Source organism: Rhipicephalus microplus, chromosome 4 (assembly GCF_043290135.1).
Source record: "Rhipicephalus microplus isolate Deutch F79 chromosome 4, USDA_Rmic, whole genome shotgun sequence".
In the NCBI taxonomy this organism is placed as follows: Eukaryota; Metazoa; Arthropoda; class Arachnida; order Ixodida; family Ixodidae; genus Rhipicephalus; species Rhipicephalus microplus.
The window spans coordinates 213,112,711-213,135,482 of record NC_134703.1 but is presented as its reverse complement, the minus strand read 5'-3'; the positions used below and the strand labels follow the sequence as shown (position 1 = coordinate 213,135,482).

General features: G+C 44.9%; 1 protein-coding gene across 2 annotated transcripts in view; it reads left to right on the top strand.

Moving 5' to 3' along the window:
• The first annotated feature begins 616 nt into the window (after positions 1–616).
• The window catches only part of LOC119172490 (cytoplasmic aconitate hydratase), a 609,523-nt gene continuing 587,367 nt past the window's right edge, over positions 617–22,772 (top strand). The window contains exons 1-2 of one of the 2 annotated variants that reach the window (XM_037423609.2): positions 617–817; positions 1,055–1,147. In XM_037423609.2, the coding sequence (XP_037279506.2) occupies positions 808–817; positions 1,055–1,147 (103 nt within the window). In that variant the 5' untranslated portion in view covers positions 617–807. The remainder of the gene's footprint in view (positions 818–1,054; positions 1,148–22,772) is intronic. The other variant, XM_037423610.2, reaches the window with a different exon arrangement.

The following is a 22,772-nucleotide window of genomic DNA, read 5'->3' as shown; positions in this document are numbered from 1 at the left end:
CCACTTCAGCCTGTTCCTACCACCCTGCATGTTAATATACACTACGTCTGAATTGGCTCGGCGCTCGTGGCTACGTCTATTTCTGCCCCGGACTCTACCTATCTTAGATACTGGTGCCACTTTGGAATCGTATCTGTCCATACCACCTGTCAAAGAGTCTCCCTTGTTGTATTCCTCGTTACTAGCTATCCTGCACCCCGAAGGACCCGCTTGCCCCCCAAAAAAGCTACTGCACGTCCTGCAAGTCGCTAACCTACCTATGAGCTCTCCGCCCATCGAAGTGAATTCTGTCTCGTTGAAAACCACCCCACCTATGCACCTCTGTTTATTTCAACCACCTCAAAGCCTTTCTCTCGACTCAAAGGGGTGCTGCCAAGGGGGCACTCACATAGGCACTCGCCCCTTTGGCAGCGCCCCTCGCGGCCACTGTGGGAATTCATCCAAATTTATGCCACTCTTCTTCAATAAAAAAAATTCTGCAAAATTATACACTAGTCAGTATATTTTAGACACTATAATTGCAGTGAACCAAAAAGCTTTTATGACTGATTAGCTCACTAGCGCCAGATTGTCTCCTAGGCATGATTGTGAGAAACTGTATGTCCACCGCACTTCCGTGATCTCAGAGGCCATGATCTCGTTCTTGCGGTCAGTACGCGGCTACCACCTTTATTTTCGTATACAGTCAAAGGTGTGAGTTTTCGTTGTGTGCAGCCGGCAGTACCCAAGGCCGCCGGGCATCGGTGTGGAGGCAAGGAGGATTAAAAAAAAGTTGCGTTGCCCTACGTGAGCTTCGTGTCTGCGGTCATGGCAAATGGTACGCTCATAGCTGCTGTTGTAGACGGAAAAGCCTCGCTCGTGTACGAAAAAATAAATGATTGGCACTTTCCGTAAACAGCTGACGAACCGACGTGCCTTTTTGTGTAATTGACCAGGCGCGCCGGTTGTTCTCTTATTATTTTGTCGTTAGATGAGAGCTAATTAGTTCGATTCGCGGTGGATGTCGAGATTTCTGGCTTTGCAATTCGGGAGCTAATCATGCATGCACTTGCAGTGAACCCGTACAGCGACTGCGTAAGGACTCTTGATGTGGATGGCAAGAAATACCGCTACTACAGTCTTCCGGACCTCGGCGATGCCCACTACGGTGAGTGCTGTTGCTCGCATTATTGAGCCCGACAGCCAAGGAACCCTGGGATTATCCCGTAACGTACGACTTTTGCCCCGCTGGGAGGTTCCCTTGTTCAGCGAATGTTTTATGTCCTAGCCACTTGTTTCCATTGGCAGCAAGCACAAAACGTCTATCCATAAACACCCGTTACATTTTTAAAGGTACTCTTGAGCCAAGAGTTATTCAGGCGAGTTTTTCGGAAGATCTGGGGTAGAAAAGGCACCTGTTGCAGGTGGCATTAAACCGTTTCATGGTGGCTGAACACTCGCCTGCTGAAATAAAACAAAGCGACATAACTGACGTTTCGTCACCTTGTCCACAATGAAGAAATACATAACTGTCTTTATTATGTATGCATGGGAAGACGGAACACATGTTAGTAGCCTAATGTATGCAGAAATGTTTGATGCGCAGGTGGGTTTATAGTTTTTGCTCGTTTTCGATAATGTAGGCCATACAAATTTTCAGTTTTTTTTTCTTTGTGGTGCTCCGGCGAGGCATTGTGTCCTTTGGCTGTCTATGCGCGGAGTTTAGTAGACACCAAGGTATACGTTCTGGGGTACACCATGGTCCGGGCATGTGGGTACCATCTTTAAATGAGTACACGCAGGGCTTTTTCTCTTCGCTATCTGCCATGTCCATGTACCTATTGCGGTCATTAGAAGAACATTTCTACAGACACGCGCGAGTTGGGCCTATCTGTTGCTGATAACCTCTGCTCCTAAGCGCGCAGATAAAGTCCGATGTCCAAAGAGGTCTTTTAACTTAAACACTCGTATATAAGTGTGCATTTTTTTCAGCTTTGCCAGAACTTAAACACTCGTATATAAGTGTGCATTTTCTTCAGCCTTGCCAGACGGATTTTCGTCAAACTCTAGACTTTACCTTTTCATATGATGAATTTGGAGCTCACCTGCATCCATGTCAGCCATGGTGAAACAAAGCATGTTTGCATGAGAGCTGCATTGGTTTTGCTTGTTCATGATGGTACAAGATTCGCCGATATTTTTGAAAGGTCTGGTGTGAGAAACAAAGAAATGTTAAGCAGGTGCGCATTCCCAAGTAACCGCAAATTGCCTGTGAGTGTGCACTGGTTATCAGTGTTTGAAATTTGGCGCACCTTGGGTGTGGCAAATGGCCAGTGTACTCTACGACATTCCTAGGAAGATAATATTTGTACATTGTCGACATGAAACATAGGCCTAGTATGACCTATATATATTCATGCACAGCTAGTGCATAATTAAAGAAACCTTGCACATATTATGCACCCACATTGCACAGCCTGCTTGGGGCCCTTAGAAGCCGTTCTGGTGTAAATAAACTTTATAAGATGGTGTTGGAACTGGATTTGGAAAGTACAGTTAATCCTTGTGGTCAACTTATTTATTTTTATTAAGTTTATTTATTCATACTGTCAATGCCATCAGGGATCATTACAGGAAAGAAATATTTGACTTGTACAAATAGGAAGCATTCAGTAACACAGAAAGAAGATAATGGTAGTAACAGGGTAAACAGGGATACATAATAGTTCACCATATTAATAGTGCAACCTAATATGGAAAAATAAAAGGTGATCAAAGAGGCATACTAAAGGGAGAACTAAACTAAGAATGGAATGATGTAAAAAAAGGGGGAAGTAAAACAAAGTGATTATGTGTAGGATAAACAGAAATATGGGTACAGTATAATGGCAAAAAAAAATTATTCACATGTGACGGTGATACAAGCCTAGCATAACAGCAATGATAAGAAAAAAGGATAATGTCGCTCTTCTTGTTACAATAGGATCCAGCCTGTGCCATTCAAGTGTCATTAGAGGAAAAAGATGAATGCTTATAAGTTTCCGTGTCTATGGTGTGCTCAGGTAATCATAATGTGTGTTTGTGCCACGTTTGTCGTGTTTATTTTGAACATAGGTATTTGGAAGTGTCGATCTTCATGTCTTTGTGAATAAACTGATACATAATTTTTAATCACATAAGCTTGGCTCGGTTTCGTAAGGTGAGGACACCGGCCTGTTTTAGCAATGCTGTGAGTGAATGTTTTAGCCTATATTTATTGTAAATGCATCTTAGTGCCCTCCTTTGGACTGCTTCGAGTTTGTAAATGAGTTCTTTAGTGGAAGAAAATCAGACGACGTTAGCACATTCCAAAGTTGATCTGACAAAGGTTTGGTAGGCTAATAGCTTTGTGATGGGGGAAATTGGTCTCTGACATCTACTTAAAAAAAAAAAAAATTCTTTAATGCAGTGGAGGTGACGTTTACATGGCGTTCAGTTTAGTGTTAAGCCAAAGTATTTATACCCTAACTTGACCGAGAGTGGTGCTACTTACCGTGTAGCTGAAATCAGATGTTTTTTTTTCTTCTTGTACTGAAAGAACTGCTGAATTTTCAATATTCAGTGTCATTTGCCATTCTTTACACCATTTGGATACTAAAGATATTACTTGGTATAAAATGCAGTCAGCAGTGCAGAGTTTGATGCTGACAGGAATATTACGAGGCAGATCATTAATGTATATGAGAAATAGAATTGGAGCCAGAACATTTCCTTGTGGAGCTCAAGATCTTAGGCTAGATTTATGGGAATGCTGCCAGCTGACTTCTTACTAGGTGCGGTCACTTAGATAATCTTTAATCGACATGACCATGAGCCCTTTCCCCAAGGTTAGTCTGCATTTATGAATTAGTTTGTCATGTGATCCACGGTTGAAAGCTTTCAAGAAGTCTCGAAAGGACTGCACTGGCAACCAGGGCTTTCCTCCTTTCTCAGTGGCACAAATAGTACAGGCTGGTGCTTGGATGAGTGGCATTGTACAATAATTTTTGCTTGTGTTAGGCCAAACTGTGGATTTTGTTCCCTTTCATTGCAATGTCAGCAAGCAAAAAGTCAACCAAAAACTATTGTGCCATCTTTGGTTGTTCTAGCAAATCTAAAAAAAAAAGGAACGGAAACGGTTCTGTGAATAAGTATGCGACATGCATCACCATGTGTGCAGTGTTTGCGGTTATTTCATGGTGCATCGTTTGTGTTACGTGAGAAGTTCTATATCGGAAAGTGCGGCAATATACCCGGTATTCCCAGTGTTCAACTCAGTCAAATGACAATCAGATGTGGTTAGATTGACGACCAATCATAAGAGGTCAAGTAGCTGCTACCCGTGTTGTTCTCGCTTTGCTTTATTATCAATTTTATTTTAGTGTGATGGGCTAAGTCAAAACAATGAGCCTCATTCTATGCAATAATTGTTGCTGTTGATGTAGCACCGGTGTCACGGGTCCCATTAATTAAGGAGGCGATCGCCGGGCTAATCCCAAGGGCCGAATTATCGGCCCCCCGAACCGCACCACGAAAGCGTGGACAATTTAGAAGTGGTCCTATTTGGCGCGCCAGCGGACGCCGGCTGTGGTCCAAAGAACAAGTCAGACCCGAGAGTTGATAAACAAAACAAAATTATGTTCTCAATTATGGCAGATCAAAACGATACACAAGTATGCACACTCGACAATAGTTGAATACAATATGTCACCAATCAAACAACGTACTACACAGTACAATCGGCCACACTCGAAACAACGGACACAGACAATACGCACTGCAATGCAGTCGCATGCATCGGACACCCAAGACACTTAAAGACTAAAGAGTTAGAAAACTTATTCAGTCCAAAGTTCTTGGAACAAAAGTCTGAATGATACTCTTCCGAGAATCACTCACTCAAAGTCCAGCGTTGTTGTCGTTCTGCTGCCCCCGAAGTTTCTCTTCTAGGAAACCTCGCGTCTTCAATTGGCCGCTCTCCAAGCACCCAACTTCTTCGCCGGTAACACGTCTGCTTCCCACACGCAGCTGTTGCCACGCGTTTTCGCTCGCTAGGGGTAGACACTCACTCTTTCCTGTAGCTCGAGTCTTCACCCCTCAGGTGGAAATCCTCTTCTTCTCCTCCTTTGTCACTGAGGACAAAAGGCTTCGCCAACACGGCGGAACACCCTACGCACTCTGGCGCATACTTTCTTCTTCTCCTGCTTTGTCACTAAGGACAAAACCTTCACCGACAGACGCGGCGAAATAACCCCACGCACACTGGCGCTTACTTCCTTCTTCTCCTTTGTCACTAAGGACCAAAGGTTTCGCCGACGACACGGCGGGAACACCCTACGCACACTGACGTGAAATTCCTTCTTCTCCTGATCTCCCATCTCTGCTGCTCGGTTAAATACCTTCCGCACGAGATTCCAGAAAATTCTCATCATTCCGTCGGCGCGATACGCAGCAAAGACTGGGAAAAGCGCGAGACGGTTCGAGGGCCGTCCGCGACAGATGACGCAACCCTGCATCACCACGCTCCTTTCCATCGAGAACTTTCCAGGGCTTGCTCGGCCGCCGATATGAGGAGGTTCGTCGGCGAACCTACGCTTCTGAGGGAGAGAGACGCGCGCCTTGGAAGTTTTTGAATGTTTGTTTTCTTTTTTTTATCGTTGACCTCGAGGCGTCTCTCCGGCACTTCGTCGCGAGAATTTGGCGGCGCGCCCTTTTTGAGCGCTCGTTTTGTGACAACCGGATTGATGGGAAACCCCTCGCATTGCAGCCGGCATGACACATTTCATGTGCCACAGGCCTTGTGAAACCCAAACATTCCCGTAACTAATGAAAATGGCGGGGCGAGATTCTTGTCCGGAGTGTAGAAGTTATGCCGGAATGTATTGTGCATGATGTACAATATGAAAGCTGAATAGTGAAAGAAAAAAAAAAACAGTTCTGTCACATATAGCTTCTTCTGGAAGACAATTTTTTTGTGTGGTTAAGACCCATGTCTGACAATTTGTGCAATCATATATAACATGTTCCCCGCAGGGGCGCCTGCGCAAGTAGGCGTTTGGTGTGTAGTGATACCACGGACCCGAGCTAACAGGGGGGTTTTGGCTCCCTCCTACGCCTAGCCGTGCGTGGCCTTGCCGTGTCCAGGGAAAAGGTTATCCTGGGAGTTGAGCCGACGCTGGGTGATTGGACCTTTAAGGCCCCCCGGCGGAGGCAACACACCCCTTTGGCCCCGGCTTCACGTAGACGGCACCCCTGGGCTGACCCACCCAGGGGAAATCGGCAGTCGCCTTTTCCTATCTCCCTACATCTTCGTCTTTATCTCTCACTATTTATCTGTCCTATCTTCTACTCTCTTCTGTCTACTTCCAAACTTCCTGGCGGCTAGGGTTAACCCTGTGCAAATAGCCTACCTTGGTCTAAGCGCATTAGGTTATAGTGGCGTTGTACGGCTGGCGTCTGCAGTTTTCAGCATCTGTAAACTTGTAGCGTCCCCTCGTTGGGCTCCGTGGTGGGTGGCCGCCAACTCTGCTGAACGAAAATAAGAAAGGCATGCATGGTCTGATCGTACCGGCTTAAAGTGGGTACGCACTGATGCTATAAATTTTTTCAACCAGCCAAAAGAAACATATCCTCACTTTCATGTTATCCACTGTGAAAAAGCTGAAAAGCAAGCCAGGACCGTCTCTCCTTTCCTAGTTTTTAAATGTCTCACCGAAACTCTTGGCACAGGATGCAGGGTAACCAAAATGGCTAGTGGAGACCTTCTCCTCGAAATCCGCGACAAAGAACAATTTGAAAAGCTAGACCGTCTTTCAGATTTCGGTGGCATACCAATAACCATAACACCACATAGATCAATGAACACAACTCGTGGAGTGGTATCTGACATAGACTTAATTGACTTGACTGAGACTGAACTTTTGGAGGGGTGGAAGAGCCAAAATGTCACTAATGTACACAGAATCATCATCAGAAGAGATATTAAGGAAACACCGACAAAACACTTAATACTCACGTTTGCATCCAGTAAACTACCGGAATCTATTCAAACAGTGTACACGAAGACATCTATCAGGCCGTACATACCAAACCCTCGTAGTTGTTTTAAATGCCAGAAGTATGGCCACGGCTCACAAAGCTGTCGTGATCACCAAACTTGTGCACAATGTGGAGTGTCAGGCCACAATTCTGACAATTGCAAAGAACCATCACACTGTGTGAACTGTGGCGGAAATCATGCCGCATACTCACGGTCTTGCTCATTTTGGAAAAAAGAAAAAGAAATCATCACATTGAAAATTAAAGAAAATATCACATTCAAGGAAGCAAGACGAAGAGTGTCGCCATTTCATGGCGCTACATATGCTGATGCGGCGCGTCAGGGGGCAACGCCGCACCAGCCCTCGCCACTCCTTCGGCCAGCGCAGAGCGAGCCGTCGGCTGTGGCGCCTGCCCCCAAGGCGGCAGTAGTTCAGTCTACTCCGCCTCCTAGCGAATTGAGGCCGGAGACTCCAGGGTCCTCTGTTCTCAAGGCCTCCCCTCACCAGGCGAGGCCTAAAATTCGAACCACCAGCTCGCATGTGCGGGCACTCAGTGCCTCTGAGGAGGCAATGGACACAACGGTACCGTTGGTATCAAAATTGCGGCTCTTTGGAGCGCGCCAAGAAAAATAAAAAAACCAATAGTGGGGCCGGACGACCGTCCTGCCACCTGAATTAACGAGCTCACTCCAACACAGGATACTCTTTGTACACACAGCAGCGTCTCTCTTGTTTAAATATGCAGACAGAAATATTACAGTGGAACATCCGAGGCCTTCTTCGAAACCTCGATGACTTACAAAACTCGTCCATGAACACAATCCAAGAGTGCTGTGTGTACAAGAGACACACTTAAAACGAACAAACACACTTTTTACATAACTATGTAATCTTCCGAAAGGATAGGGATGATGCCATGCCGCCATCCGGTGGTGTAGCGGTTATAGTTAGTCAAGGTATAGCATGCACACAATTACCCCTTCAAACTTCCCTCGAGGCGGTGGCTGTCCGAGCAGTTATTCTAAACAAACTTGTCACTGTCTGCTCTTTGTACATACCTCCGCACCACCATCTTGAAAAACTTCAATTCCAGTCTTTAACAGACAAACTACCTGAACTTTATCTGGTCCTTGGGGACCTGGACGCACATTGTGGTCTGTGGGGTGGCTCTCGCTGTGATGCGCGGGGTCGTCTCATTGAACAGTTCCTCATTTCATCAGGTGCTTGCCTGTTGAATGGGAAAGAGACAACATGCTATAGCCTTGCCAACGGGGCTTACTCTTCCGTGGGCCTCAGTATCGCATCTCCTTCACTTGTGCCATTGCTTCTGTGGAAGGTCATAAATGATCCATGTGGAGGTGACCGTTTTTCTTTAGTTTTGAGTACACCAATAATATATGGATGTCCTCCACATGTTCCCAAATGGCTAGTAAGCAGGGCCGACTGGGAACAGTTTCAAGAGATTGCTCACTTAGGTTGGACTGACATATGCGGATTAGGCATAGATGAAGCTGTGCAGTACTTCACGGCTTTTCTTACTGACGCAGCAGCCAAGTGCATTCCACAGACATTTGGACTGTCCGGCGAGCGGCGCGTCCCGTGGTGGAGCGCTGAGTGTCAGAATGCGCGAGAGGAACGGAACGGGGCATGGAGGCTGCTGCGGGGCTCGCCGATAGCGGGGAACCTTGGGAGCTTTAAGAAAATAGGGTCTCGAGGCAGGGGGGCGTGTCGGCAGGCCGGGGGAGAGCGCTGGCACGGGTTTTTGTCAGGGGTAAATTCATATACACAAGAGGCTGAGGTCTGGAACATGGTTTGTGGGGTGGTGGGAGGACGGGTACGCTCGCTCCCACTCGTGGGCATGCAGGCTGACGGCCTGGAAGATCAGGCGGGCTTCCACACGCGCTGTGGGCAGGTGTCTAGCTCGTCGCACTATGCTGGGGCTTTCCAGAGATATAGAGCAGGGATGGAAGGGCAGAAACTGGAATACAGATGTACAGATCACGGGGCATACAACCGACCTTTCAACTTGGCTGAGCTACAAACATCACTAAACTCTTGCGGTAGTTCTGCCCCAGGCTATGGCCGTGTCACGTATGAAATGTTGAAGAATCTGCCGCTCAGAACGCGAAAAACTTTACTCTCTCTGTACGATGCTATCTGGCTTTCTGGCACCATCCGTGCTTCCTGGAGGGAGGCTATTGTTGTCCCTATTTTGAAGCGGGGCAGGGACCCTTCCTTCACCTCACTTCACCTCACTTTATTTCCTTAAAGACCCCCGAGGGGGTATTACATAAGGGGTGGGTTAACAAATAAAGTTCTGTTATCTTTTTTTTTTATTGACATGGGTTTTCATTGCGAAAGACGTGCAGACAGTTGGTCGAAAAATGTTGATGGACAGGAAATGGCCACGACGTCGTGGGGAAGATCATTCCAGTCGTTTGCAGTCCGTACAAAAAAGGACATAGAAAAAGTGGTCGTTCTAATGCGTGGACGGGCAACTTGAAGTGGATGTCTAGTGCGGTGAGATATGCGGGCTGGTGGAACAATGTAGGGATGACGGAATGGGCTGTGAAAAATTTTCTGAAACAGGCAGAGGCTGGAAATGCGACGGCGAACGTCAAGGTTTAAAAGAGCAGATTCTTTTTTGAGGGATGATACACTAATACTATACGAATACGAAGAATGAATGAACCTAGTAGCACGGTTTTGAACTGCCTCAAGTGAGTCGATGAGATATGCTTGGCGTGGGTTCCAGATTGCAGAGGCATATTCCAATTTAGAGCGAATAAGGGATTTGTAGGCCTGTAACTTGACGCCCTGCGGGGCGTGCCGAAGGTGACGTTTCAGAAAACCTAGGGATTTGTTTGCAGATGATATAATGTTGGTAACATGCAGGCGCCAGTTAAGATCATTGCACAGGGTGACACCGAGATACTTATATGATTGCACGTGTTCGAGGGTGACGTTAGCGATTGAGTAAGGGAACAAGGAAGGGTTGCTACGGCGGTGGAAAGAGACTATTTTATATTTGTTAGGGTTAAGTTTCATAAGCCAGCTTTCACACCAGTCCTGCACGTGGTTAAGGTCATCTTGAATAGCGAATTGATCTGTCGGGTTAGTGATTGAGTGATAGATTACACAGTCGTCAGCAAACGAACGGATACTGGAGGAGACATGCGAAGCTAAATCATTAATATAAATTAAGAAGAGAAGGGGACCAAGAACGGAGCCTTGGGGGACACCTGATGTTACTGGAAGGGGGTTAGAGGGCACGTCATCAATTGAAACAAACTGGGAGCGGGTAGTCAGAAATTCCTCAATTCAAGCTAAAACATCGGGATGTATATTTAAAGATCTAAGTTTCATTAGCAGTCGCTTATGAGGTACCTTGTCGAACGCTTTCGAGAAATCCAGAAATATTACGTCAGTTGGCAGGTTAGTATCTAGACTTGTGTGCAGATCCTGGACAAAAAGGGCTAATTGGGTTTCGCAAGAGTAACCCTTACGGAACCCGTGCTGGGCAGGATGGAAGAAGTTATTGGCATCAAGAAAGTGAATGATTTGGGTGTAGATGACGTGTTCCATGATTTTACAGGGTACGCTTGTTAGAGAGATTGGGCGATAATTTAGGGGGCTGTCTTTGTTACCTGATTTGAAGACCTGAGTGACCTTCCCCACCTTCCAGTCATCTGGTAAGATGCCTGTGCGAAGTGACTGTGAGAATAATAATGACAAAATCACTGAATAAATAGATTTCATGTTTTTAAGAATTTTAGTATTGATTTCGTCCGCACCTGCTGAAGAAGACAGTTTGAATTTTTCGATAACAGACAAAACACCCGATGGAATAAATGTGATAGGCAACATAAAAGACTGGATACATTTAGGTAACGCAGGAAACAGTATGTGGGTTTCGTTGGTAAAAACAGATGAAAAGGCAGCATTGAAAAGTTCAACGACGTCAGTGGTATTCATATCATCGCCAGCTTCATTTTTCAATGCAACCGTATGGGATTCCTAGGGGTTAATGATTTTCCAAAATTTCCTGGGATTATTGGTTGGAATCTTGGGTAAGTCTGTGTGAAAAAACGAGTGTTTTGCGCTGCGTATGGCGAGGAAATACGCTTTTTCGGCCGCGTAGTATTTATCCCAGTTCTGGGCTATAGGTTTTATCTTGGCAGCCCAAAATAGTTTCTTCTTATTACATAGCTTTTTCAGGGTTTTTGTGAACCATGGTTTCTGACAAGATGTGCGAAATGTGGTTTTCGGTATGTATTTTGTTGTCAGTTCCCATATTTTGTTTTTGAAAATCGTCCAGTTGTCCTTTACTGATCTGTTCCAAAAGTCTGCTTCGAAGTCCGGAAAAAAATTTTGAACTTCGGTATTTATTGCCTCGTAGTTTCCTTTATCATACAGACTGATAGTTTTAGAATGAGGCTTGCGGGACAAGTGGTCGAAATTCAAGACTGAGAGTATTACCTTGTGATCGCTGATTTCACGAAGGTATGTAAGTGACGATAAACTTTCGGGGTGCGTTGTTAAAATCAAGTCTAGTATATTGGCTTAGTTGTTTGTCACGCAGGTTGGCTCCGATACCAGCTGGGTAAGATTAAAGTTTAAGCAGATGTTTACAAATTCTTTTGTTTCAACACTGCTCCCTGCCAAAGCGACTTGGTCTTTCCAGTCAATATCGGGATAGTTACAATCGGCAAAAAGTAGGACATGCGCGTTGGGTTGTTTAACAGTGAGGTAGTTCAGTATGTTGTTGAATTTCTCAGGAAAGTCTGGACTGCTTTGTGGGGGACGATAGCACACTCCAAGCAGCAGAGTTACTGGTGTAGAACGTATACGAAGCCATAATATTTCAATGTCAGATGTAATGTCGACAACTGAGCACGATAGCGACTTGCTAGTGGTGATTAAAACACCTCCCCCTCGAGAACCTTTGCGGTCGTTCCGAAAAACGTCAAAATTCGGGAGATCAGCCAGGATTTCATTGTCTGTAACGTCACTTTACAGCCACGTTTCGGTGAGGACGAGTATATTGCTGTCGGATGACAAAACAAGATTAGATAATTGCTCGCGCTTAGAAAGAAAACTACGGGCGTTAGTGTAGATTACGGAGGTGGAAATATTTGGTCGTAATCGATTGCATGGGGGGTGTGACGGTTGGCGTTGCTTTTGGGATTGCTACGCCATTTCTTTGATAGATTGTGACATTTCATCGAAGACGTACCGCTTGGAGCCAAGAAACAACGTTTTGTAGGGGCATGAAAAAGCGATGGATTTGCTCCTAGCGAAGGCAATAAGGTGTTTCCGTGCATTTCGGACGGCACGAGAGAAATCCTGGCCTATTGCGTAAGTTGTGCTTTTCAGTTTTTTGCCGTTAGAAAGAATCGTTTCTTTAGTTTTAAACGATGTGAATTTTACAATGATCGGGTGGTGCTGGCCAGGCTTGCGACGACCGAGCCGGTGTGCCCTTTCAACTTCTTTCGCCTCAATTTTAACGTTTAAGTGTTCACTGCAGAGGCCCACAATTAGTTCTTCGGACTCAGAGAAAGTTTCAGAGTGGTTAGTATCTGGGAGACAATAGAATATTAGGTTGTTCCGTCGCGAGCGGTTTTCCGCATCGTCAAACCTGGCCTCCAAGGTTTGAATGTGACGAGCTGTAGTGCCTGCACTGGTCTATAGCGCCGTTATTTGTGTTTGAACGGTTGAGAGGCTTTGGTAGTGTTTTTCTAGCTGCGTTATTCTATTACTTAGGTCACTGATAGTTTTTTCTGTAGTATTCAATTGTGTTTTTAGGTCTTGCATCTCGAAAGAAGCTTAGCCTGCCCAGAAGATATATTTTTTAGTTCAGCGAGAATGACAGCACTATCGTTAGGGGGCCCAGGATTGCTCTCAATGTCCCCAGACAGTAACAGCAACAAACAATGTATGACATCAATGCATTCGAAGGCCCTGCATACACAACACTGCGGGCTCGGCAGCTGTACCAGACAGTAATTGCTTGATTTTTTGGAAAATGATGAGCTTTGTCTACTAACCTGCATGGCGAACAGGAGCGGGTTACAGGACTGTTTCGTGGCGCAGCCACCAAGCCCACAGAGCGGCGCGCCGGGATGCTGCCGCTTTATAGCTGTTGCTGATGTCGATGAAGATGAAATTTGTGATGTCTGCAGGATTCATACTTCCTCGGGGGTGGGGCGCCGCTTGACAGGCCAGAATGTTGGGGTTGGAGGCGTATTGGGTACTCGTACCCGCGCTGGTGTCGAGCCACAGAGGCTCAGTCGCGGCACCGAGTGAAGCCGAGGAGAGTAGATGGATGACGAGCGTAGCATACACCTGCATGGCGAACAGGAGGGGGTTACAGGACTGTTTCGTGGCGCAGCCACCGAGCCCACCTGGCGCAGCCACCGAGCCCACCCAGGCTGTAGGCCCGTTGCACTAACCAGCTAGCTGCCTTTGTAAACTTTTTGAAGGGATGATAAATTGCCGACTTTTATATTTCCTTGAAACACACAATCTGCTTGACCAGTGCCAGTGTGGGTTTCGGGAGGGTGGATCCACCACCGACCATCTGGTGCGTGTCGGGGCGCGGATACGAGACGCTTTCGTCCACGGGCAGTACTTCCTCTCTGTGTTTCTCGATGTCGAGAGGGCTTGCGACGCAACATGGCGTTTTGGCGTGTTGAGGGACTTGTCTCACCTGGGTGTGCGCGGTGGAGTGCTTTCCATAGTCGGGAGTTACTTGTCCAATCGGAAGTTTCGTGTCCGTGTGGGCAGTGTTCTCTCCCGAGCGTTTGTGCAGGAGGCGAGAGCGTCGCAGGGTGGTGTACTTGGTTGTACACTTTTTATCAAGATGAGTTCCTTGCACCTGTCCATCCCCCGCAACGTGTTTTATTCCACATATGTCGATGACGTCCAGCTTGGCTGTGAGTCGTGCGGCCTAGCAGTGTGTGAGCGGCGGGTTCAGTTAGGTTTGGGCAAGGTCTCCAAATGGGCAGAGGAAAACGGATTCCGGCTGAACCCAGGAAAAAAGCACCTGTGTCTTGTTCTTCCGAAAGAGAGGCGTGCACTCAGAACCTGACATTGAACTGAACGGTCAACATCTGTCTGTCAATGCGGAGCATAAATTCTTAGGTTAATCTTGGACAACAAGTTGACCTTTGTATCGCACATCAAGTATTTAAAAACAAAATGTTTAAAAAGCATGAATGTTATAAAAGTGTTGTTACGTACTACGTGGCGTAGTGACAGGCAATGTCTCATGAACCTGTACAGAAGCCTCATTCGCACCCGCTTAGATTATGGGGCCGTTGTTTATCACTCTGCGACTCAAAGTGCTTTCAAGATGCTGGACCCCGTGCACCATTTGGGCATCCGCCTTTCTATGGGGGCTTTTCGCACCAGCCCCGTAGAAAGCCTTTACGTTGAGTCAAATGAGTGGTCGCTTCATCTGCAGAGAACTTACATGTCCTTTGTTTATTTTCTTAAGGTGAAAGCAGGCAAGAAGCACCCCTCATACTCTACTATTATTGATTTGTCGAGCTCCATTCTGTTTCAAAACAGGCCTTCGATGAGGCAGCCCTTCTCAGTTCGCCTGAAGGGCGTAACTGAGGAAACCGGAGTGTCACTTGAACACAGTTTAATGGCTCCTACAGTATACCCGCCACCGTGGCAGTGGCAGATTATAGACTGCGATGTGTCTTTCCTAGAAGTTACAAAGCATGCACCTATTGCCCATATCCGAAACTACTTCCTGGAACTTTAACACAAATACACACGTCCTGAGTTCTTTACATCTTTACAGATGCCTCCAAGTCTAGCTCCTCTGTGTCCTACGCTGCTGTCGGCCCATCCTGTTCGGATGCTGGCCCTCTACATCCAGGCACAAGTATCTTCACAGCGGAAGCTTGCGCGATACTTGTGGCGGCTAAACACATCAAGCAATCAGAAATACAAAAAGCAGTAATTTATACGGGCTCCCTCAATGTGGTTACGGCTTTGCACAATCTTAAAAAACAAAAAAAAAAACCTGTCCTCGTCTCACTTTACTCCATTTTATGCACACTCCACACACTCAAACAACATGTTGTAGTGTGCTGGGTGCCAGGGCACCGTGAGATCCAAGGCAACGTAATGGCGGATCAGCTTGCTGCATCCGTCCACGAAATCAGTTCCACCATACCCATATCGATCCCGCCCCTTGATCTTAAGCCGTCTCTTAAACGAAAGCTCAGGGACTACTGGCAGAGCAAGTGGGATAGACACACACAAAACAAGCTACATGTTATCAAGCCACACCTTGGCCATTGGCCACCAGTATCAAAATTACGTCTAACAGAGGTAACACTAACAAGGCTCAGGATAGGACACACATACACGACACACACATATCTTTTGTTGGTGGCGATCCACCATTGTGTGACAGATGTGGTGAAGATTTAACGGTCCTACACATGTTAATCCAGTGTAAAGAGTTAGAAACTCTAAGAAAACAACATTTTCCATTACCCTACCGACAACATATACCTTTACACCGTGCAATGTTCGTTGGTAGGGAACTGCTTTTTTGTCATAAATCATTGTTAGCGTTTTTAAAAGAAATTCATAGTTTTCATATCATATACCCGGGCATCCTGTAGCACGACCTCTGCAGAGAGGTTTTTGCTGCAGTGGCTATACAAGAAAGCACTTGCCTCGCAGCCCTTGGACACAAAGGCGCTGATGAGGCACTTGTGCTAGTGCCAAATATTTTTACACGTTTCTACTATCAAAACCTTTGTCACCCTTTTTACTATGCATATCACGTCACTGTCATGTTTTTAATACTTATGTTTTTACCCGCATCACCGCGAGGAATTTTAAGGCCCCTATACAGCCACGCAACATATCATTGTCCACATCTCTATACTCATTGAAATGTCGCTCTTTGGCCATCAATTGGCCCTTGCGCCATAAAGCGCCACACATCATCATATTTAACATGTTCTAAGAGCAAAACAAAAACCATGTTGTTGCAGTTGTTTATTGTTTTCATAAGTTTCAGTTTCACTGCTTAAAATGACTGCCAAGATTTTTCAAAAGCAGTTGAAGTTCTTAAAAAAATTAACACAAAATGCCTCTCATGTTGATCATAAGCTTAAATATTTATTTATTTATTTATTAGAATACCCTCAGGGCCCGTAGGGCATTACAGAGGGGGTGGGTACAACATATATAACACACAAGAAAAAAAGACAAAATAAAGAAACAAGTGTCAGATGCGCAAATCAGGAAGGCAACATAAGTCAACTAAATATGTATAAGAATTCAAGCACAAACAAGACAAAGATAGATAATGGAAACTGCGTATAGTTACAAGCATTGCTGAGAAATTGCAGTCTTGAATAACAAAGGGTCTGTTATTGATACAACGGAAGAGGGAAGGTGGTTCCAATCGGCGGCTGTTTTCGGTAAGAAGGCTGCTGAAAAGAATTTGGTGCGGCAAAACGGAATGGCAACCTTATGCTGATGATCAATGCGCGATGAGTGGTATGACGGTTGTGAAATGAGGTCTCGCTTCATTGATGGATTGTGAAAAAATATCTTATGAAAAAAATGCAGTCGCGCCAGTTTCCTCCGGACAGTTAAATTGGGTAGGTCTCGCTTCATTGATGGATTGTGAAAAAATATCTTATGAAAAAAATGCAGTCGCGCCAGTTTCCTCCGGACAGTTAAATTGGGTAGGTCAAGGTTAGATTTCATTTCTGATATGCTAGCAGTACGGGAATAATTAGAACGAATGAACCGAACTTAGCGGTTCTGAACAGATTCTAACGCGTTAATTAAATTTTGCTGCACGGGATCCCATATAGCGGACGCGTACTCAAGCTTTGGGCGAATTAGTGATCGGTATAATAGAATTTTGAGGGACAGCGGAGCGCGAGAAAAGTTGCGGCGTAAGTATCCTAGCGTAGGTAACATGCGTGTGCCAAGATAGATTGTTGGTAATGTAAACGCCGAGGTACTTATATCAAGAGACATGCTGGAGGGGAACGGCGTTAATTCTGTAGGTACAGGGGGGAGAAATAGATCGCCGTGTTATTGACATGCATTTAGATTTGTTAGAGTTGAGAGTCATAAGCCATTTATTGCACCAGGTTGAGACAGTGTCAAGGTCTGACTGTAGAAATTGGTGATCATATTCATTGTTTATTTCGCGGTAAATTACACAATCATCTGCAAATAACCTTATAGCGGAGTTAATGCTGTCTGGGAGATCATCAATATATATAAGAAAAAGTAAAGGGCCTAATACGGAACCTTGGGGTACGCCGGATGTTACTTTAGAAAGAGGTGAGTTATAGCCATTAGTTATTACAATATGGGTGCTTTCAGTTTGTCAGTGGCAGAAGAAACCTTATAACTATCTTCACTTTATTACCAGCATAAGCCAATCAAACACCGCAACTCTAAAAAAAAAAAAAAGAAAAAGCAGCTCACTTGCATATAAACATCAGCATCACTTTTTGTGTATCAGCACCTCTCTGTAAACAGTTTTGATTTCGCCCACACCAGTTGCAAATAAATGAGTGAGTAATAAGGGGTCAATAAATGTCGAGCAAAGGATAAACAGTTTGTGAACAGATGTGGTTATTGCCAAGAAATCACTAACGCACAATCGCATGTATGAGTGATAGTAGCTGTGACAATAAGCTGCGAGTGAAAGAATGAACTTGAATATTAAAGTCCAAGAAAAAATTCACTGTGGCCTCAAAGGGTCCCAGCACTTTCTTGTCCGGCTAAAACATATGACATTGATTGCTTGCGACACATTTGCGTCATCCCATACTGTATTTTACCCCGAACCGATGCAAACCTTTTAGGCTGGCTCAAATACTCATTTCCTACCTATAAATTCATTGTTTGAGACGAAATGCAGTGCACCAGAATGAAAAAAAACACACTTCAACCGCAACCGCACGAATGCCTTCCATTGAAACGCGGAGCTTCGCAGATGCCATTGGGTAGCCGACCATGGACGATACCACCCGCCAGGCAATGTGGCGGTGCCCACATTAGAGGTTTTTAGCAAGCTACGGAAACATGTTACGGAAAGGTGGCAATGCGAAACCGGCTGACGAGTGCACATGCACAATCAATATATGCGCATACGGAAAGGAAACATGTCGTATTTCGGTAACCTGTTTCCGTAGTTTGCTGAAAACCTCTATTAAAAAAGTGTATAGCTGCATGTGTTATTGAAACATTTCGTCTGTTCGATCAGCCTGCAACAAGTGGAACTGGTTCAGGAATTGTGCTGCACGAGTTAGCTGGTGCTGGCACAACGCAACAGCAGGAATGAATGATATAAGTGACAAGGTGCTGACATAGCGCAGGCATTATTTTGCCTTGCTTAATTTACGTGGACCACCTAATATTGACAGGTGGCAAACTGCACACATCTGCCTTAAAAAAAAAACGCACCACATTTGTGTACGTGTGTAGAGCGCCCACACCTGGATGCTGCATCGGTTCAGCTGCTGATGTGACTGCATCAAGCCAGCCCCATCAGCATAGGAGGAACAGAAAAATTGGGAACTACAGCTGCACCTTTTGAAGCATATGACTTGGTTCAGAGGGTGCCATTGCTGGAGCACTGAGAGTTTCCTAAAATTAACTGCTCTGGTGCTGCGATCGTTCAGTGACCATGAGAATGATGGGTAGAGACTAGTCTTCGAACTTGCGGACTTCAAATCGCGCTTGTGGCTGCATTGCTTGCAGTGTTTTGGTTTTGTTTTGAATAAGAGAACGAACCCTTATGGACTTCATGACCCAGTTCGAATTGGGGAACCTAAAAAATTGAGGTGGTGAACTGATAAACATTTGGCTGATTGCTAGTTCGTTATAAAGCAGTCTCAAGCCATGCGAAGCCATACTATGATCTGAAATACTATCCTTGACATTACAATTGTATTTTTTAGCAAGCGATGGGCTAAAAAATATGACATCAAGTAGAGAACCACCATTTTCGTGTACACGTGCGTTCCCTTGTACAACTTGAACCATATCAACTTGACCCGCTTTATACTATACCCAGTCAATATGCGGAAGATAAAATCACCTGCCATTAGGATATTTCTTTTGGATTTATGTAAGAAGTCAATGAAAGATACCATGTAGTCTTCCGATGAATCAGGGGATACACTGCAATGAATGGGAACGAACTGTCATACAAAATCGTGTCACATGTAAATCACTCGATTTCTGGTGGAGAAAAACGTTCTATGCTCACAGTTTATCTTTTGCAGACAACCACAACACTGCCACCCCTATATCTGCGATCTCTACGGTAAGCTGTTTAGTTCGGAGGAAGAAACTCGCAGATCTCAGTGCATTTGTTCAACCAAGTTTCAGTATCAATGAGTAAATCAGGTTCACACTCAAGTGAAACACTTTCAATGGCTGAATTTTATTCATTATGATGCACGCATTAAGATTAGTTACAGTCGCTAAGCACGGCTTCCGTGAAGCTGTGTTTTCATCCCAGAAATAGGCATCCTTTTTCATGTGAAGTTCGTCGTGGACAATGCGCAAGCGTGCATCACTTCGTTCTTCCTCTTTCGCACTTACCCAAAGGCGCTTGCTGCAGTAAAGTAGCAAGCTTTGTAAAGTAAAGTAGCAAGCTACAGTACTCGCTTTGAGAAGTCTTCACTCACCGAAACACCTGTTCCTTTCAATTTTGAACATTTCGTCAAGATCTCGCTCGTTTCTTTGGAGTTGTATAAGCGAAACATTACAGGCCGGGACTGGGGGGGTTTCGCCTTTATTCAAGTCGATGTATGCGTACTACACTACGTGGGTTTACACCTGATACAGAGAAAGTTCTTGGTTTACTGCTTCAAGCAGTTCATCCGCTGAGTCATTTTATTTCTCAGGAAGACCATAGACGATCAAATTATTTCTTCTTTGCTGATTTTCAAGATCGTCAACTTTTTGGGAAAGCACAGAAACCTGGCGAGTTGAACCAAAAAACCATCTCTTTAATTTCGATGAATTTCGGAACGGATGACTCAATCGTAGACAGCCGATCCTCAAACTTTTTAATGGCGCTGCCACTATCTTTTACTTCCTTCTCAAGCGCACGTTGATCACATTTTATATCAGTGAGTGTCCTCGCCTATTCTTTCAAGGTTAACAAAATCTGTTCAATTTTTTCTTCAAGTACAGCGAGACCAGAATTCCTCTCAATATCGCTGCTCCTAGCCAACTTTAGCAACACAAACCAGCAATCACATGATAAAGAGAATAGTGTGTTGGGGCACAGCACTACTATAAGAAACAGTTCGTCGTTTCGAAAACACGAAAAGTACCACCTCACCTGCAAACAAGCAAAGACGAGCACATTTGAAGCCATGTTTTGGCGAGTGCCGTGCCCGCAACTGAGTTTGTGGAGGTCGAGGTGTTGTTTATGTACGGTTCAGGGCGTGTAGATTGCCGCCTTTTCATGTTTCAAGTTTTTTCATGCCCTACGCCACTGTTCTTTCATCAGTCCAGCTCGTCGCATCTCTCAATGCGTTAGCCATGATAAAGCCATATACCTTGGCCGTGCCCGCACTGCCACGTATTTGCAATCATTCTTTGTCAGGACTGCCATCGACTAGAACAATCTTCCCCCAGACATTGTCTTTCACTTGCTCATTTCAAGAACTCCGCTGAGTCGCACTTTGTAAATATTAACTAACTTGTTTGTTTCTCCCACTCCTCGTGTAAAACCCTGTGGTGTGTACAATGCCTTGAGGTATTTTCAATAAATAAATAAATAAATAGTTGTCTTTGCAAGTTTTTTGAAAAGATGATAAACAGGTGAGTGATGCACTTCCCCCAAGACTAATAATCTACTAGACCCACACCAGTGCGGGTTTAAATATGCTAAATCCACTACTGACCACCTTGTTCGTGTGGAGGCACACATTCGTAATGCTTTTATTCATAACCAGTTTTTCCTTTCTGTGTTCTTCAATATGGAAAAGGCATATAACACTACGTGGCGCTTTGGCATGCTAAGAGACCTGTCACATTTAGGTGTGCGGGAAAGAATGTTCACAATAGTTTAAAGCTACCTGTCGAATAGGAAATTACGTGTTCGAATAGGCACTCTGTTGTTCCGTACATTTGTCCAAGAAACAGGAGTGCCGCAAAGAGGTGTATTGAGTTGTACACTTTCTATATTCAAAATGAATTTCCTGTGCCAATACATCCCACGCAATGTGTTTTATTGCATATATGTCGATGATGTAGAGGTGGGCTTTACATCGTGCAACCTCTCAATGTGTGAACGGCAGGTACAATTAGGTTTAAACAAAATCACGAAATGGGCAGACGAAAATAACTTAAAATTGAACACAGAGAAAAGCATCTTATCTTCCAGAGAGAGGGGGATTCATCCAGAACCTGACCTTCATGGTCAGTATATGACTGTAAAGACTGAGCATAAGTTCCGGGGTTTCATATGGGGCACAAAGCTAACCTTCATACCCCACATCATATATATAAAAAACAAGAGGTTAAAAACCATGATTATCTGTTATTACCCATTGCATGGGGTAGTCACAAAACGTTTTTTCTCAATCTTTATAAAAGTCTTATCTGCACTCGCATAGACTACGGGGCTATTGTTTATCAATCTGCTACACCAAGTGCCTTGAAGATGCTGGACCCTGTGTACCATTTGAGCGTCTGCCTTTCTGCAAGTGTTTTCCCACTAGCCCTGTAGAAAGCCTGTATACCTCCAGAGGAGAGGTCCTACCTATCTTTTGTATACTTTGTCAAGGTGGATGCGAACAACAAACATTCCGTACACTATACCCTTGGCGACTTGTCCAGTTTTGCCTTGTTCAACAGTCGTCATTCGTTGAGACAGCCCTACACACTTCGTGTTAGGGGGCTAGCTGAAGAAATGAGCATTCCACTTCTTGAACACACTTTGGTTCCTCCGGCTGCACATGTCCCGCCATGGGAGACTCGTGCTTTTGTTTTTTATGTAGCGGTCAGCGCGTCTTTTACATATGCCGATGCTCTTCATCCTAACACAAGCATTTTCGTAGCAGAAGTTTATGCGGTACTTGCGGCCGTAAAACACATAGAATAATGAAATTTACAAAGTGCGGTAATATACACAGGCTCCCTGAGCATGAGAAAAGCCCTTAAAACTCTGAAAGACACAAGAATCCTGTCCTAGTCTCGCTCTACTCACTTTTTTGCACGGTCTATGCACTCAGAAAAACATGTTGTGTGCTGGGTGCCTGGGCACGGTGAGATACAAGGAAACATGTTGGCGGACCAGAGTACATGGGATAGACGCACTCAAAACAAACTGCACGTTATAAAGGCATACCTTGGTAACTGGCCGTCAGTATCGAAGTCATGTTGGACAGAGTTTATCCTTACAAAGCTTGGGATCAGACACACCTACAGTACACACTCCTACCTTCTGTCAGGTGGGTACCCACCCACGTGTAAAAAATGTGGTCATGGTTCTACACATTCTCATCCAAATGTAGGAACTTAAACCCCATCAGAAAAAGGCACTTATCATTAGTCTACCTAAAAGCATACCGCTTCATTCATTTATGTTCATTGGCGAAGAACCGCGTTGTGGCCATCAGACATTGTTTGCCTTTTTAGAAGAAGTCGACAACTTTCATGTCACCTGGCTATCTGCAGCACGACATTTGAAAAAAGGTTATT